At 39.8% G+C, this 15,897-nt stretch overlaps 1 protein-coding gene across 4 annotated transcripts in view; it reads right to left on the bottom strand.

The window, feature by feature from the left end:
• The window catches only part of frmd5a (FERM domain containing 5a), a 70,390-nt gene that overhangs the window by 11,665 nt on the left and 42,828 nt on the right, over positions 1-15,897 (bottom strand). For 3 of the 4 annotated variants that reach the window (XM_085282131.1, XM_085282130.1, XM_085282128.1), the window contains exons 2-11: positions 11,360-11,464; positions 8,468-8,510; positions 7,587-7,665; positions 4,840-4,937; positions 4,090-4,213; positions 3,107-3,194; positions 2,865-2,953; positions 2,127-2,190; positions 1,923-2,014; positions 1,065-1,139 (exon numbers count right to left, since the gene is read on the bottom strand). In XM_085282131.1, the coding sequence (XP_085138257.1) occupies positions 1,065-1,139; positions 1,923-2,014; positions 2,127-2,190; positions 2,865-2,953; positions 3,107-3,194; positions 4,090-4,213; positions 4,840-4,937; positions 7,587-7,665; positions 8,468-8,510; positions 11,360-11,464 (857 nt within the window). The remainder of the gene's footprint in view (positions 1-1,064; positions 1,140-1,922; positions 2,015-2,126; positions 2,191-2,864; positions 2,954-3,106; positions 3,195-4,089; positions 4,214-4,839; positions 4,938-7,586; positions 7,666-8,467; positions 8,511-11,359; positions 11,465-15,897) is intronic. The other variant, XM_085282129.1, reaches the window with a different exon arrangement.

Below are 15,897 nucleotides of genomic sequence, written 5' to 3' on the forward strand. Positions count from 1 at the left end.
GACTCTTTGGCCACTTAATTAGGTACACCTGTTCAACTGTTCAAACGCAAATATCTAAATTCACTGCATGTAGGCATGGTCAAGACTGAGCATAGGAATGGGAAAGAAAGGGGATTTAAGTGACTTTGAATGCTGTCGGTGCTAGACGGGCTGATCTACTGGGATTTTCCCACGCAACCATCTCTAGGGTTTACAGAGAATGGATTAAAAGAGAGAAAATACCCAGTGAGCATCAGTTCTCCAGTGAAAAAAAGTCCCGTTGATGTCAGAGGACAGTGGCCAGACTGCTTCGAGCCAATAGCAAGGCAACAGTAGCTCAGATAACCACTCGTTACAAGCAAAGTATAAAAAAAGAGCATCTCTGAATGCACATCACAATGTTGAAGCAGATGGGTACAGCAGCAGAAAAACCACACAGGCCACTCCTGTCAGCTAATAACAGGAAACCGAGGCTACAGTTTGGGCAGGCTCAGAACAGACGACTGGAAAAACATTGCCTGGTCTGATCAGTCTCAATGTCTCATGAGACATTTAGCAGGTAGATTCAAAATTTGGTGTAGACAACATGAAAATATTGATTCATCCTGCTGCGTACCAACGGCGACAGTGGTGTAATGTTGTGGGGGATATTCATTTTAAGCCCCGTGGTACTTATTAAGTATCATTTAAACCTTATTTCCAATGTTTCCAGCACCTTATTGAATCTGCCATGAAGATTTAAAACAGAAGCAAAAGGGAATCAAACCCGCTACTAGCACAGTGTACCTAATAAAGTGGCTGGCAAGTATCTAAATATTCCGTAATTTTTATGTCGTAATATAGATTTAAAACAGATCCAAAGAAAAAAGCGTGTCATGACATCAGTCCCCTTCATTTCCCCCTCTGTGTCCTCTGTCTTGGTAGGTGTCAGTCCTTTCCTCCAGGCAAAGGTACCCTGACTTTAAAGCACAGAAGGCCAGGAGGGCCAAGTCTTCTGGGAACACTTCTCTCCACTCCAGCTGGGGGTTTTCTGCAGTGTCCTCCCCTCCCTGTCATCAGTCATATTGCCTTGTCGTGTACTCTACCTGTAGCGGAAACGGCTGCCCTTGAAGAATAGGTTGCTGCTGGACACAGTGCGAACCTGACTTGACTTCTCAAGCCTGATGGAAAAAGGAAAAGAAGAGAAAAACAAAATAAAAAAGTAAAAGTAAAGCATTCAATCAAAGACAGCAAGAAGGAAAGCAATGACAATATCCCATATATTCTAGGGAGAATATGACCCTAATACGAACACACAGTTAAACCCCGAATGCCTGTGATCTTTTGTTTTCTGAATCTCAGAACAAACGAGAAACTAGGATCAAATATTCTTTTTATTAAATTATGCATCTCATCTCTTTGCACTTTGGGCAGTGCATCCTCAACACGGCTCCATACAGGACTCAATGTTTATATTGTCATACTAAGTGTTGCTTTCTAGGGATATTTTTGCTTCTATCGTGTGTCCTCTTTTGCTCCCACAGACTTCCAAGAACAGTAAGATTTTAATAAATGGAAGGCTGATAAGAGATTAACAGTCTGCCACTTCAGGGAGTCATTGAAAGGGTCACGCTGGGAGCCTCTGAGCTCACACACTGAGCTTTTGGGGGTTTTTTTTCTGTTAACCATGATTCCTGGGCTGCAGAGAACAGAGGAGACTCGCACAGTTACTCATGGCTAAGTCAGGGGATCCATATCTCAGAAGGAGCACGAAAGTGCTTGTGGTCTCGTGCCAGTGCACAGTCGTTCACTACAGGTCAGCAGCAGCTCACACCTCATTTTCTCGCTGAAAAACAACCAGGAAGGGAAGTGCTCTGAGGATACTGAGGTACCATAATCCTACCCTGCCTGTCAGAGCAACTACATCATGATGAAAGGTTGAAAAGAACAATTAAATGACTTACTTATAGAAAGCTTGATTCTCCACTCCACACTTCCAAAGGTGCTTGCATGCCTCCGGTGTGGGTGCAAAGTATGTCAAGATGATCTTTTTGTCCTGCACGTTGAAAATAAGTGGGCGTGCAGGACAATATAACAAATTCTGATGGAAACTTTCTACAGACACACTGTCATCAAAACATGCTTTTTCCAACAATTCATGCTCTCACCTCCTTCTGATTTGCATATATGTGAAAAGTCTTGCCTTCAAACTTGAGTTTGGTCACCTCGTTCCTGTCCGAAAGACAATGCACACAAAGCCACAGCCTCTTTAAATATTTATTATAGTTCGCATAAACAGTCACAGATATGTTTTGGATGCCAAAATAAAAAAGTGTTAATATTCCCTGCAGACAGGGAATGGAGAGCAAGGGAAATCTGAGTGCTGCTGATGGCAAGCAAACAAAGCCATTAGCCTAAATGCTGCAAACATATTACATAATAAGTCTGGCTGCATAATCATGACGGTAACCTCTTGACTTAAAAGCATGCAGGTAAAAGTTTAACAGAAATGCACCATGCTGTGTAGACTTTCATTTAACCAATGAGGCATTTTCCTGAATTAAATTAAGCTCAAATCAGCTGCAAGTACAAGCTCCTAGTATCTTTTCTTGATCTAGTTTGCAGTTTAGCTGCTGTAATTAGCCATCTGTGTTCATGCGAGCCCCCGGCACGTGTCACAGGTAGAGGCAGATGGAGTCGCTCTGTTGACTGTGACTGTACATCCAGCTGCTGTGCACGCACTGTTTCATGTAGATTACTCTGCATAAAAAGCATGTATGTCAAATAAGATTAACTAAAGGCCCGCAGTAAAAATGCTTGTCTTCTCACAGATCTGCTGTGAGTTGAGTACTCGAGGAGTGCGCTGCGATTGGCTCACATGAGAAAATGTTTCACATTTGGCTCACCATTTGAGAAAATGAACTCTCTTGTTTCCCTGAAGCACCACAAAACCGAACGGCGTGAAGGCGAGAAAAGCAGGGTTCCCAGATACATCCTGAAGCACACAAAACAATTTCAAAATAAAACTTAATGAGATAAAACCGAAGAGGATCCCAAAGGAATATTTAACCATTCAAAATGGACAGAAAAGCATTTACAACATGTCTAAAGAGAGCAAAATAGTAATTTTAAAAAAATGCCACCCAACCTTGCATGGATGTGGATCAACACCATACGTCTCCAGCATCTGAGCTTTCTGTAGGAAATTTCGCTCTGATGTTTCAGGTTTCTGTCCACTAAGAGAGATTTTCTGTGTCAGTCCACCACAAACATTAAAAATTAAATATCGAGATGTCTAAATGTGAAAAGGCTTGGAAGAGAGGAACGAACAAATACATTTCCAATAATGAGATCTACTCGTTTAGTGAGACTAAAAGAGGTAAAGATGAATAAGCGCCCAAACAGATCAAATATGAACACAAGATCAATTGAAGCAAATAAACTATAGGATGACAAAAAACAAAAAGAAACACTTATTATTGATGTCAGCTTCTTTCTGGCTGTCACATTAACCTAAGTATTCAGGGCAGCTCTGTGCTTACATGGTATTAAGTAAAAGACACACCACTAGTGGGCAGCAGTGTCTCATATGGTTTGTCCTCCCACAGCATCTAAAGTAGGCTTTTGCAATTCTATCTCTACTGTGACTCAGATTATTTCTTTAAACTGATTTTTATTTTTTAATTTTTGTTTTACTTGCCCCCTATTTGTTCCAGACACCTTTAACTATTAAACAACCTCAAAATAATGCAAGATAACACGGTGGCTCATTCATTCATTTTTAAAAATGATGCAGATGAATGAATGAAATGCTTAATCAGCTCAGCAGCTGTCTCCAAAGTGTTTTTTCCTGTGCCTCTTCATGAACCCGCTCCATCAGATCACTTTCACTGCTACTTATCAGGTTAATGCTGTGGCTAGGACCCGTCGCTAATAACTGTTCAAATAAAGGGCAAGCTACAGTCTAAGTGCTTTTCTCCGCTATCTGCTCAAATAACAGATGATAATCTGTCTATCCAGCCCAGCGCAAACCATTGATACCTCATCAAGCCAGTCAATTACATAAATGTCAAAGCAAGTCTAGTGTTTCTTTTGGCTGAGCGATTGCAGGTCATATATTTTGGCTCTTACATCAGCTCCGTCTTGTGTATGTCCGCAATCCTTCGCTCCAACTTCTCAGAATGTTTAGGAAAGAACTGGAACTTGGAGCTATAACCTTCAGGATGCTTCCCAGGGTCGTAATCACCGATCTCAGCTGGAGGGGGAATAACAAAATAAAAAAGATTTACATTTTAAACATGTCCACAGACATTCATATCAGATAGACGTTAGATTTAAATGCCAGGGGAGTCGGGCTAAACATGGCCAGATTTGTTTGTGGTTCTTGCCGTTTTGTTCTCCCTTAGATGACCCTGACGTTGATTCCTCTCTGCAAAGAGGAGCTGACCAGGCAGCCTATGTTTAATTCATCAGGCCATCCTCCTCAGGAGGACCTGCCTCCCTGTGAAGCCAGCTGAGACTGTGTGTGTGGTTCAAAGATGACAAGATGCCAGATAACAGCTTCAAAGACTTTATAACAGAGTGCAATTTTCTTGTTCATTACCTCGCAACTGACGTAATTATCATACGGTACAGAACAAGCTTTCATTGTTTCTGAGTAGTTTGCTAAATCACATAGAGCGAAAAGTTCATTGCATCACGTTAGGGAACTCTCTGAGGAGTATTTTTCGTTCTTGTGAAAAAATCCTCAGAAAATCTATTTTGCTTGGCTGGTGGTGTTTATCAGGACGGTGCTCTATGAGGCACAGTAAAACAGAGGTTGAGAACACAGTGAGAAGCAGAGAGTGGTACAAGTAATTTCCATCTGTCACTTTTCATTACCTTGAAGGATGTAGGCAGCCAGCATAGCCGCATCCGAGGTTTTGCACAGGAGCCGACCGTGATAGAGGTCTCTCTTGAGTTGCAGGAAGACAAGATATCTACAAAGGACAAAAACCACGTCAGCTGCTCTCACTGATTATAAGAAAACTGGTCATAAATACAGCTGATTTTCTCAGTGAACATTAGCAGGTAAACGATGAAGCAAGCAGGCATGGCAAACCCGAGCAAAGGCTACATGTTGTGTTCGTGTTCCCCATGGGTGGTTTGAATATTTCTTTTTGATTTAGTTGAAATGAGGGTTTTGTTTTGGGTGAAATAATGGCAGAAAGACCCCGAGGGAGAAGCTGCTACTGATGCCGCTGTGCTTTTCTTAAAATCTCCTGCCTAGTTTCAGGCTCATCGAACCAATCAGCTCCTGAATCGCGAACCTTAATGATTTGCAGCAAAGATGATGATGAATAATAGTAGAGATGAATATTATTATTACTACCATTATCATTACTGTTGTTATAGTTAGAGGTGAAAAAACACTAAAAAACCCCCAAGACCTGCTTTCTTTTTAGTGTCTAGAACATTTCCACAATGTTTTTTGTTTTTTTTTTAAATGGAGACATCCCATGTTATTCACATGGCAGCAGATTCACAGACCCTTTTAAAAATATGATGAGTAAACTGCACGCACAACAACATCCCCAGCTATTTGGTGCTGATGGCTGCTGATCTTTTGATTACACTTCAAAACATCTGCACACTGATATGAGCACTAATGAGCATAGCCAACTAATTCTTTTATACATAATAGCAGATTTTCACTCGTGATTATAAAGGGCTGAAAGAAGGATGTCAAGGATGTTACTGGGATAAAAAATATTGCCTATATTTAGTAAGTTAGAATCAAAGTAGAAGTGCAGACAGGTGAAGAGAGATGCTATAACCATAACCATACCAAACTGTGCTAAAAGAACAGTTCTGCATAATGGACATTGAAACGCCACTGCATTAGCTTATACATGGAATAGCCACAAGGACTCACATCTGCCATCAATAAACAAACCAAAAAGGAAACAGGAGGCAAATAAAACTGTAGGCTGATGTCAAACCAGTCTGTTATTACAAAATAAATTCAACCGACCATGTTGTTAATCTGGTACTCCCATTTTTGCTCTTTTTGCTGTTGTTTTTTTGTTTTATTGTAGGTGGTGAAAATCAACACCATGCTGCAATAAAGATAACCTGTAACTACAAATAACACTCACTGGACACTTCATAAGGTCCACTGTGGTATAGATTCAACAAAGTGCTGAAAACATTCCTCACACAGAGGTCCATACTGACGGGCTCATAAAGGGATGGCCATGGTCATCAACAATACTTGTGTAAGGTGTGACATTTACACAACGCTCAGTTGGCACTAAGGGGCCCATAATGTCCCAAAGTGTCCTCTTACACCATTACACCACAACCAAAAGCTTGAACCGGTGATGCAAGGCAGTATGGATCCATCCTTTCATGTTGTTTACACCAAGTTCTGATCTGGATGTTACAGCAGAAATCCAGACTAATCAGACCGGGCTGGTCAAGCTCAAAGCAATCTAGTCCAGTTTCACTGTGTGTAAGGCAGCGTTAGTCACTTAAAGCTGAAAACTCTAAAAACAATGAGCATCTGAAAAATGACAAGCTAATGTCAACATAATGTCAAACACTAAATGAGACGATCAATCGGAATGAGCTAAAACAAGATAGTCGATCCTCAAAGTCACTTAAATCACATTTTTTCCCAATTCTGACGCTTAGTTTGAACTTCAGCGGGTCGTCTTAACTGCTGAAATACACTGAGTTATTGAAATAGCTCCTTAACAAGCAGTTGAAAGGGTATACCTAATGAAGTGGCAGGTGAGTGTATTTTTATCTCTTATCAAAAAGCTGCCTATTTTGCCTTGAATTTAATTTGGTATTAACATAGTGTCCAAACAGTCCAATTTCAATGAGTGGGCGTACGCAGTGAATGAGCATGCAACTGATTATTTGTCTTGTCTGTGGTCTGCACCATGCTCTGCCCACTGCACTATAATAATAACCATGAACTCACTCCTTTCTCTCTAATTCATTTCCACTTTCAATTAGAAACCTTTGCCCCCATCTCATCTACTCATCTATTCTTTAGGTACAATAGAAAATATGAATGCATCTTATTACACAGCAGAGAGAGAGACGGAGCGGACCTCTCTCCTGTCAGTAATGAATACAAGTGCAAACTGACGCCGTGTGAACTCACAGCTGTTCGGTCCGAGTGAAAGTGTTACTTTCACCAATTTAAAGTGATACGTTATTAAGACAGGACTACATTTGAAGAGGATTATTACATGGAGAATGTGTGCATTTGCACAAAAATCTTGCATGATGTTGCTTTTAATCTTCCAACCATTAACTTTCAGCACTGCCAGAGAAGGCTGTTACATTCCTCTGAAATGGTGTTCTGTGTAATATTCATCATAACGTTTTAGACGGTAAAGTGCTCAAGCATTTTAATTATGAAGGCACATGAATAATGTTTCAAAAAGAGGCATGTTTGCTCAGTCTAGAAGTTTCACAGCACAAATCTAATCCGAAGAAACAAAACAACGCCCCAGCACAGCTGCCATCTCTCTTCTTTCCCTCTTTAGCAAACTTTAGCTTTAGAAAAACAAGAAAACACAAACAGCCTTTATCAACTCATCTGAAGTGAAAGCCACCACAGTGGGTCATACCTAGTGATTTCCTCCTTGAGAGAAGCAGGATCAGGAGGGTAGAACTTAACTCTCAGACACATGGTGAACGGAGGCTGAGCTGGAGGAAACAAACAGGAAATATTTGAGACATGTGCGAGGATAACTTCAATAATTGCCAACAATCAGCAGAAACGTGAAATCTGACAAGTGCTTTTAGAAATGTCTTTGGTCAAATTAATTTATAGGTCTTTGTGTCTCTTGATCGATGCATACACTCTGTAACTCTGCTAAAAATAAAAAAATCAACCAACAATTTAATCAATTTAATGAGGCCAGGTACAATAAAAATATAACCTCTTCAACTATACAAGGCAGAAGACTTTTTGGGAGAAATATTCAGATCTACATGCAATATTGTACAAAAAATACTGTTAGAAAGTCCTCCTTTTAACGGTTTCCACGAGGAAACTTAGATTATAACAATTATAATCTATAATAATCTCTTTTTTTTTATCCAGATGAAAGTCTTACTGAGATAATAAAAACATTGTATAGAGTAACCTGAACAAGGAAGCAGCAAAGATTTAACTATTAGAAACATAACAATAGAAATACAACTGATACATCAGACCAAATGACTAAAATGTAAAGCACAGTTCTTCAGACTTGAACAAACTGTTTACATTCCCCCGATCAGACTGACAAATAACTATTGATCTTTTTTCATTGCATTAAATTACTTAAATTTAATAAACTAAGCAACTAGCTTTTTCTGTTGCTACATCAAATGTACATCATATTGCTACATAATGTATGCGATTTTAAAAGATTTCCCAACTTAATTTCTTAATAGCTTAATAGCTTTCTTGCTTAATAGCTTCTTTAATTATAAAGACACAAAAAGTAACTGAAGTACTTACATTTCATTTGCTTTGCAATTGACTTTGTGAACTCCAACCAATGCTGCATTTGACAGAAAAACAGACAGATACAAATGTCACAAACATCCCCTGAGAGTAATCCACACATCAGCTGTTACTGCTGACAGTTTTACGTGGGAAAACCTGCTAACACCATGTATAGTGTCAGAGCGGTACAGATTGATCAGTGCAATAAGCGAATGCTGCATTGAACCTAAAGAATTTCCAGAGGTTTCTTTAATGACATCATCAAATACTTCAGGTAAATAAAATAATTATGGAAAAGTAATAGATAATGTTTCCCATTCCCTTTAATATTAAATGTTTATTCTTTATTAAAGCATTCAAAGATATATATAACTCTGATTTACTCCATAGAATAATACTTCAATTAGTTTATTCAGTCATCTGACATAATAAATTAATGACCGCAAGTTAAGCAGTTTAAACAAAGTTTACAGTTTGTGCATGAAAATGTGGCTGAGCAGGCAGGAATAGCCAGAAACATTTTAAAGCTACACTCTTGTACTCAAAAGATGAAAAAATAAATTATACCTGTAAAAGAGAATTTTTGAAAAGCAACACAAATGACACAGTTTTATTTTATTATAATTAAAATTGATCCATAATGTGGTTTCAACAATAGAAATATATCTCATTTTAATACTTCATTTAAATACTAATAATCATAATAACATTTTTCAGCAGCTTTGGTAATATTTTATCTACCCAAAAAATCAGACTTTAATTTTGTTTTGTTTATTTGCATTTTTTAAATAATATGCCACATTGATGATCTTTTATTATTATTATTATTATTATTATTATTATCACGTTACATTATAAAATTTAATAAAATATACACATGACAATAATACTAATACCGGGCTCTGGTGGCTACACTTGTGTGTTTCTAGAGCGAGATTCAGATCCTGCATTTCACTGGAATCGTATTCTCTCTCCATCTTTCTCCGGTGTTGTCTTCTCGCCAACCCAACCCACCCACAGCAACAACCACCAAAATAGCCCTGAGTGACAGCATAGGAAATGCAGCATCAGCAGAAATTGGTTCTTGTCTGAAGAGCTACAACACGATCTGTGAACATGTTAATACTTCATGAATCCAGCAGTGCAACTATATGCCTCACAGCAGAAGCGCCTGTTGGGACGGCCTTCAGTCTGAAAGGTGGCGTGAGTAAGAGACACCGAAGAACACAACTTTTCACTCTGGACCACAATCTCGGTCTAAATCAAAAACATTCAAATTTTAAACTGCAGGCATGCACGTCGTTTTGACACAACGCAACACAGTAATGTGTGCAAAAAAGTCACTCTTAGTTCACATTCAACAGCTTCTGCTTTTAAAAGTTTGGAAGCCAGAGATAAAACAAGGCAGTTTAAAAACTTAGCACTCTAGTTTCAACTCAAAGACTATATACTCTTTCACCAGAAGTAGGAACTGCCTCTCTACTTTTAAGATTAGGCTTAAAACGTTCTGTGACAATGAAGGACTCGACGACCACAGTGTTGCAGTTTTTCAGCGTCTTTTATTTTCCAGTTTTTAAAGTTCCGTCTTTCCAGCTGCCCCATTTCTGTAGCACACACCGCTCACCCCTCCAGTCCCAGCAACATCCTTAACAGGGTAGACTTGATTAGGTGATGAGGTCAGGTGTGCGAGCCGGCCTCCCCTGACACCACACCCTAAACCCACTGCTCGACCCCTCCCCTGCAGCTGAGCCACAAACCACACCCTGCCACACTGACCTTTTCAATAAAGCATATGGTTAGAGCAGGATCAGGTGGCCCTGAATCCTCCCTTAGTTATGCTGCAATAGGCCTTGATTGCTGGGGGCTTCCCATGATGAACTGAGCGTTTCTTCTCCATTTACCTCTTTTCACCCACTTTGAGTTTATAAGCCACTTTGCATTTAATGATTAGTAATTCTTAATCTCTGGATCTCTTCCACAGACTGTTTTGTCTCCTGTTTCCCTTCTCTCAACTCCGATCACTTGCTGCAGATGCTCTCTCTCTGAACCTAAAGCTACTTCCTGTTAAAAGAGTGTTTTTCCGTCCCACTGTCGCTCACTATCACTAAGTTCTTGCACAGTTGTCTGAGTGTTGGGGTTTTCTGTCAAATTACAATATATATTCCCCTGAGGCTATATAAATAAGATTGAATAAAATTGAAAATTATCTAAAATACCAAAGGAGGAATTGTCTGAGGAGCTGAAAATTTCCTTTCTTATGAACAATTTCAATTTAACAATAACTAACGCAAACACGTTAATGTATATGTCATAACATATAAGAAGTACGGATGGATGTTAATACCATTTCACTGGCACTATTAAGGTCAGATCATCTTCCAATCCCCTTATTGTCCCCTGATCATTTTTTTTATGTGCACAAAAAGTAGGAATGCAAAAGTTTTCAACATCAATACAGCTTTCTTAGCAACAGACTAACGTGTGACTCAGATGAGGCGAGTTTCATGTCACACAAACATACTACCATTTATAGAAAACGTTTTAAATATTTGAGGTTTATGATTCCAGTAAATTAAATAATTTTTAACATCTCAACTTTAACTGGTTCTCTATTTCCCTCTCTAGTAAAACAATGGGCCCATTAGGCATTAGCTGAACTTTCTATCAAGACTCAAAGCTCGTGCAAAGACATGAGACTAATTAAAGATAATCTCATCTGACCTCCAGGAAGAAACAGATGCCTTTCACCTTAATGATATTGTGTATTTCAAGGATGAGCATTTCTTTCTCTCAGACTAGATTTTAATTTTGTGAAAAGTACCTCACTAAGAAAACCATAAATGAAATGCACATTAGTATAAACACAAAAAACCTCTTGCCACACTCACAGATGTAAACACTTACCCGCTGCTTGTCTGGATCCACATATCTGATGCCAAAATAGTCTTTTTCCAGTAAGTTGAGGTTATGGCAGATGAGGTCAAACAGATATTGTCCCTTTGCATCCCGCTGCAATAGAAGAGCAGAAAAACTGAAATTCAAAAGCAGCAAATCACATATTCGAGCACATGGCCCCAAAAAAATTCAGCCAAGAAAAGCTAAGCCTTTAAAATGAGAAATATTTCCTGCTAGAAGAATGCTTTGCTCACTCCAGCAGATATATCTTGGATTCATCTAATATTAATACGAAGCCAGAGCCATCTGAAGTGTCTGGAATAAACCCCATCACACAGCTTAAAAAGAGAAAGGATTAAAAGTGATGAGGTCTTTCTCGGGTTTGCTTATATTTCTGAGTCTCACAATGAAGCTTCCCTCAGAGCAATGGTTCTCAAACTGTGCAGCAGGGCCCACTGGTGGGGCATAGAGCCACTACAGGTGGGACGCTGAAGACCAGGGGGAAAATGTGGAGTGAACAGTGAATAAATATGATGATTGGGGGACTTTCTTTCTGAACACGCTGTTTGGAAAGAAGCAAAAGAACAAACTGAGAGTTTCTCAGTATAATTGTTTAGCACTGGAAGTGTTTTACACAACTGCAGACACCTGCAGATTTAATTTGCCAATACATTAAAAGTGATTATTACAACTGTGTGCATCGCTACAGAAAGCCAGGCAGGGTAATAATTGAGTGCGTGGGTGACATACGGTACAATATCATGGCATATTTCGTGGGAAATACAGAAGAACTGAGCAGCTAAACTCAAATAACCTCAAATAGCAGAGCTGAAATTTTAAGCAGATTCAAAATCCTTAAATGGCAGGAGGTCAAGTACATTTAAAAAGTTTTAATTAAGCATGTGAAACTGAGCTGTCTACGACACTTCAGTGTCTCGGCTTCTGTGGTATTAACGCGTTACATCAGAGCATACGCCTAGTAAATGTGACGAGGTTAAAAGGTTGGTGATTAATCAATATCGGGAAGACAGCACCATTAATCCTAAGGCTACTCCAGTGCTGTCACTGCTCAACAACTACCACCCTGACTGGGAAACATGAGGCCAGGTACAAGATCACAGGGTTGACTTAATGTGGAACTTTTGCAAGCCTAAACCTCAAGTCCAGAAAGGTATAAAACAAACCAAGTCAGGCTTTCTTTGACTTAGCGATTCCACTACACCTAAACCTCTAGTTGGAGATAACGGGTATAATGATGGTGGTTATTTAATTTCTCTCTCCTTCAGGCTCTGTGCGCACTCATATATAAATGGGCATTTTACACATCATATCACTCTTTGATGTATGACCCCTTTGAGCTCCGCCTACTCCAATCAAAGAGCTTACCAGATGACGATGATAAAATCTAAATTTAAAAAAAAAAAAAATCTAAAGAACATATAATAATCCTGGAAATTAACGTTTCAGTGAATTATTTTACTGCTCAGTGCGCACACGGTGCTGCTGCTTAATGCTAAGGTGATGGTTGCACACTAGAGTTCTTAACTTTTAAATTGGATACATTTAAACGCTGCTGTACCACAGCCTCATAAAGCAGATGTGGAAGTAGCTTTAGGTTGTCTGCAGATCAAAGCAAAATTTCATTGATTGAACGGGTATTCTTGGTGTGTGTTCTGTGTTCTTGTAGCTGTAGTTCCAGCAGTATAAAACATATTCCAGCACAGAATCTTTAAAACATGCTGTAAACACAGCGATCGTGGCTCAAGAGTTGGGTGTTCGTCTTGTAATCGGAAGGTTGCCGGTTCGAGCCCCGGCTCCGACAGTCTCGGTCGTTGTGTCCTTGGGCAAGACACTTCACCTGTTGTCTACTGGTGGTGGTCGCCTCTGTCAGTGCGCCCCAGGGTGGCTGTGGCTACACTGTAGCTTGCCATCACCAGTGTGTGAATGGGTGGATGATTGTGTATAGTGTAAAGCGCTTTGGGGTCCTTAGGACCAAGTAAAGCGCTATACAAATACAGACCATTTACCATAAATAAAGGAATCGGTGAAACTGTGGAACTTAGAGAGCAAAAAAGAGAGCAACTCTTGTGACACACAAAACTCAGCTTGACATTTCTTATCTTCATCTTATTTTGGTTCTTTAGACCAGCGGTCCCCAACCCACGGGCCTCGGACCAGTACCGGTCCGTGAGTCGTTTGGTACCGGGCCGCAAGAGTTGAGGCTCAGGTGTGAAATATGGTTTTCAGGGTTTTTATCGGTTTTCAGTTATTTTGTTATCGTTTTTATTGTTAACTCTGTTTTCCTGGGTCTTTTCACGTGTGTTATGAATAAATCTTCTTTTTTTCGGTACCGGTACTAGTTTTATTTTGTTGTATTTATCCGCGACACCTTAAAGGCCGGTCCGTGAAACTATTGTCGGGCATAAACCGGTCCGTGGCGCAAAAAAGGTTGGGGACCGCTGCTTTAGACCATAACTTCACTGCTTTAGTTGCATTACAAATTACACATCATATTGTACAGTGTCTACGTGCAGAGCGTAATGCTTTTCAGCTAATAAATCCTATGGACACTGTTCACAAAACCCAAAATAATAAGAAAAAAATGAGAGACAAGCTGGTGAAAAGCTCTTCTTCTGCAGAGAAAAAAAAAGCTGTTCCCTAGCAAATCTTACATTTCCACTATTTATTTATTTATTTTTACAACAAATGTAGGTCAGATAAAAGAAGCCCACTGGTAGATCACAATGTTCGTCTGCAAGCTTTTAGTATCTTATTGCTAATATTTACTGCCATTCAGTGGAACTACAACACAGTTGTGTGTTGATGAAAGCTTTTAGAAGCAAAAAGGCCAGATATTTTCCCCGAGTGCTGTTTCAAAGCCAAACGGGCCTACTAGGACGGTAAATATTGGTATTTTCATATCCATCGGGGCTGGAAATATCAAGGCAAATTAATTCTAATTCCGCTGCGTTTCTGGTGTTTCAACTTTAGATTGTTAGTCGCAATTACAGATTTGAATTCATTATGAACTAGTTTATAACTAGTTTGATGGATTTGTTTGTTTGTTTGTTTTTTTTGGGGGGGGGGGCAGCCTCTAAAAGAAAGCAATCAAATCTAAAAAAAAAAAAAAAACACCCAGCTCGTGTCTGTGCCTGAATCTAATTGACTGAAGTCTTCCTAGTATTCAAGTCTCAGTGCTCACAGTGACTAATGAGGGGGTCAGCTGAGGTGAAGGTTGAGCACCCACAGTCAGCCGTCTGTCTTATTCCTCCTCCTCCTTTGCCCCGTGAAGGCAAGTAGAAGCGTTCCTGGCAGCACACCCCTGCATGTCATTACTCCGGCTGCAGATAACAGGCACTTCATTAGGAAAAGGCTTGTCAATGCCGAGCTTGTCGCTTACCCACCATGACTGTGTGCCAAATGCCCACTGGAGTTCTGCGACTGAGGGTAGCTGACCTTTATGCAGCGAGACTGGGGGGTTGCACGGGTGCTCGCCACTGTCACTTCAAGATTATTACTTTGTTGTATTATCACTAACCGATCTGACGTGCCTGTTTGAAAAATGGAACAGCAGGAACCCCTCAGTCTGCCTGGACACTATCACACATTGGCTGACAAATTAATGGAAAAACCAATAATAACATGCCTTAGTAAGAAATTTTTAAGTGTGCTGTGAAACTGATTCTCCAAGAGTCTGGATCTCTCCTGGAGGGATTAATACTATTCTCCCAAAATATATTTACTCATTTGACGTTTTAATGGCGCCACAATCTCCCCTATATGTTGACCCAATCAGTGACCACTGTGGCTGTGACCTCTGATCACTTAGAATAACTTTATATTGATTTGCAGTGGCCCTGGAGCCAATCCATGCCACCAAAAATGCGTTTGGGGTTAGGGATAAACACGGTTTCCCAAGAGTTCAAAATTCAGAGTTTCAGTCCTTAAACAGACACACAAGTAAAGCAACAATGATCTAAATGACTAAAGCGTTTAGGCACCATTCCAAATCTTGGTTTTATTACTGGATCCTAGAGCCAAGCTCAAGGAAACCACAGACAGCAAGAACCCAAACACATTAAAAAAAGCTTCTTTAACAGAAGAGTCAGACAGGACATCTGTTCTTTTGTTACATGGAAAGAGCAAGTTTGTTTAGTATTCAGCAGCAATCTCATGCATCTCTCTTGCTCCCTGGTGCCCTCTACACAGCACAGCTGCATTATCCTCCCACCACTCGCTCTAATTACAAGATAGAGGTGATTGCAAGAGAGAAAGAATGTCCTGAAATTTCTAATTAATTCTAATGAACCACTTCCTCGCTTTGACTGCAATTTTAATATAGCATTACAAGAGCCACAGCAGACTTACAAAAGGTTTTATTGATATAAACCTGTGGCAGAAAGAGTTTCAACACAGCCAGGGAAGCAGGTGTGACCCTGAGATCTCTGACGCCTGATCGTGTCGTGCCGCCCAGTTTGAAACTCTCAAAACAAAACAAAAAAAAATCTAGAAATAATCAGAGGAGTAAGAACACGTCATTTTGAAAA

This window comes from Mchenga conophoros, linkage group LG7, assembly GCF_057382185.1.
Source record: "Mchenga conophoros isolate Kocher_MC1m ecotype Shallow Benthic linkage group LG7, M_conophoros_male_GT1.1, whole genome shotgun sequence".
NCBI lineage: Eukaryota > Metazoa > Chordata > Actinopteri > Cichliformes > Cichlidae > Mchenga > Mchenga conophoros.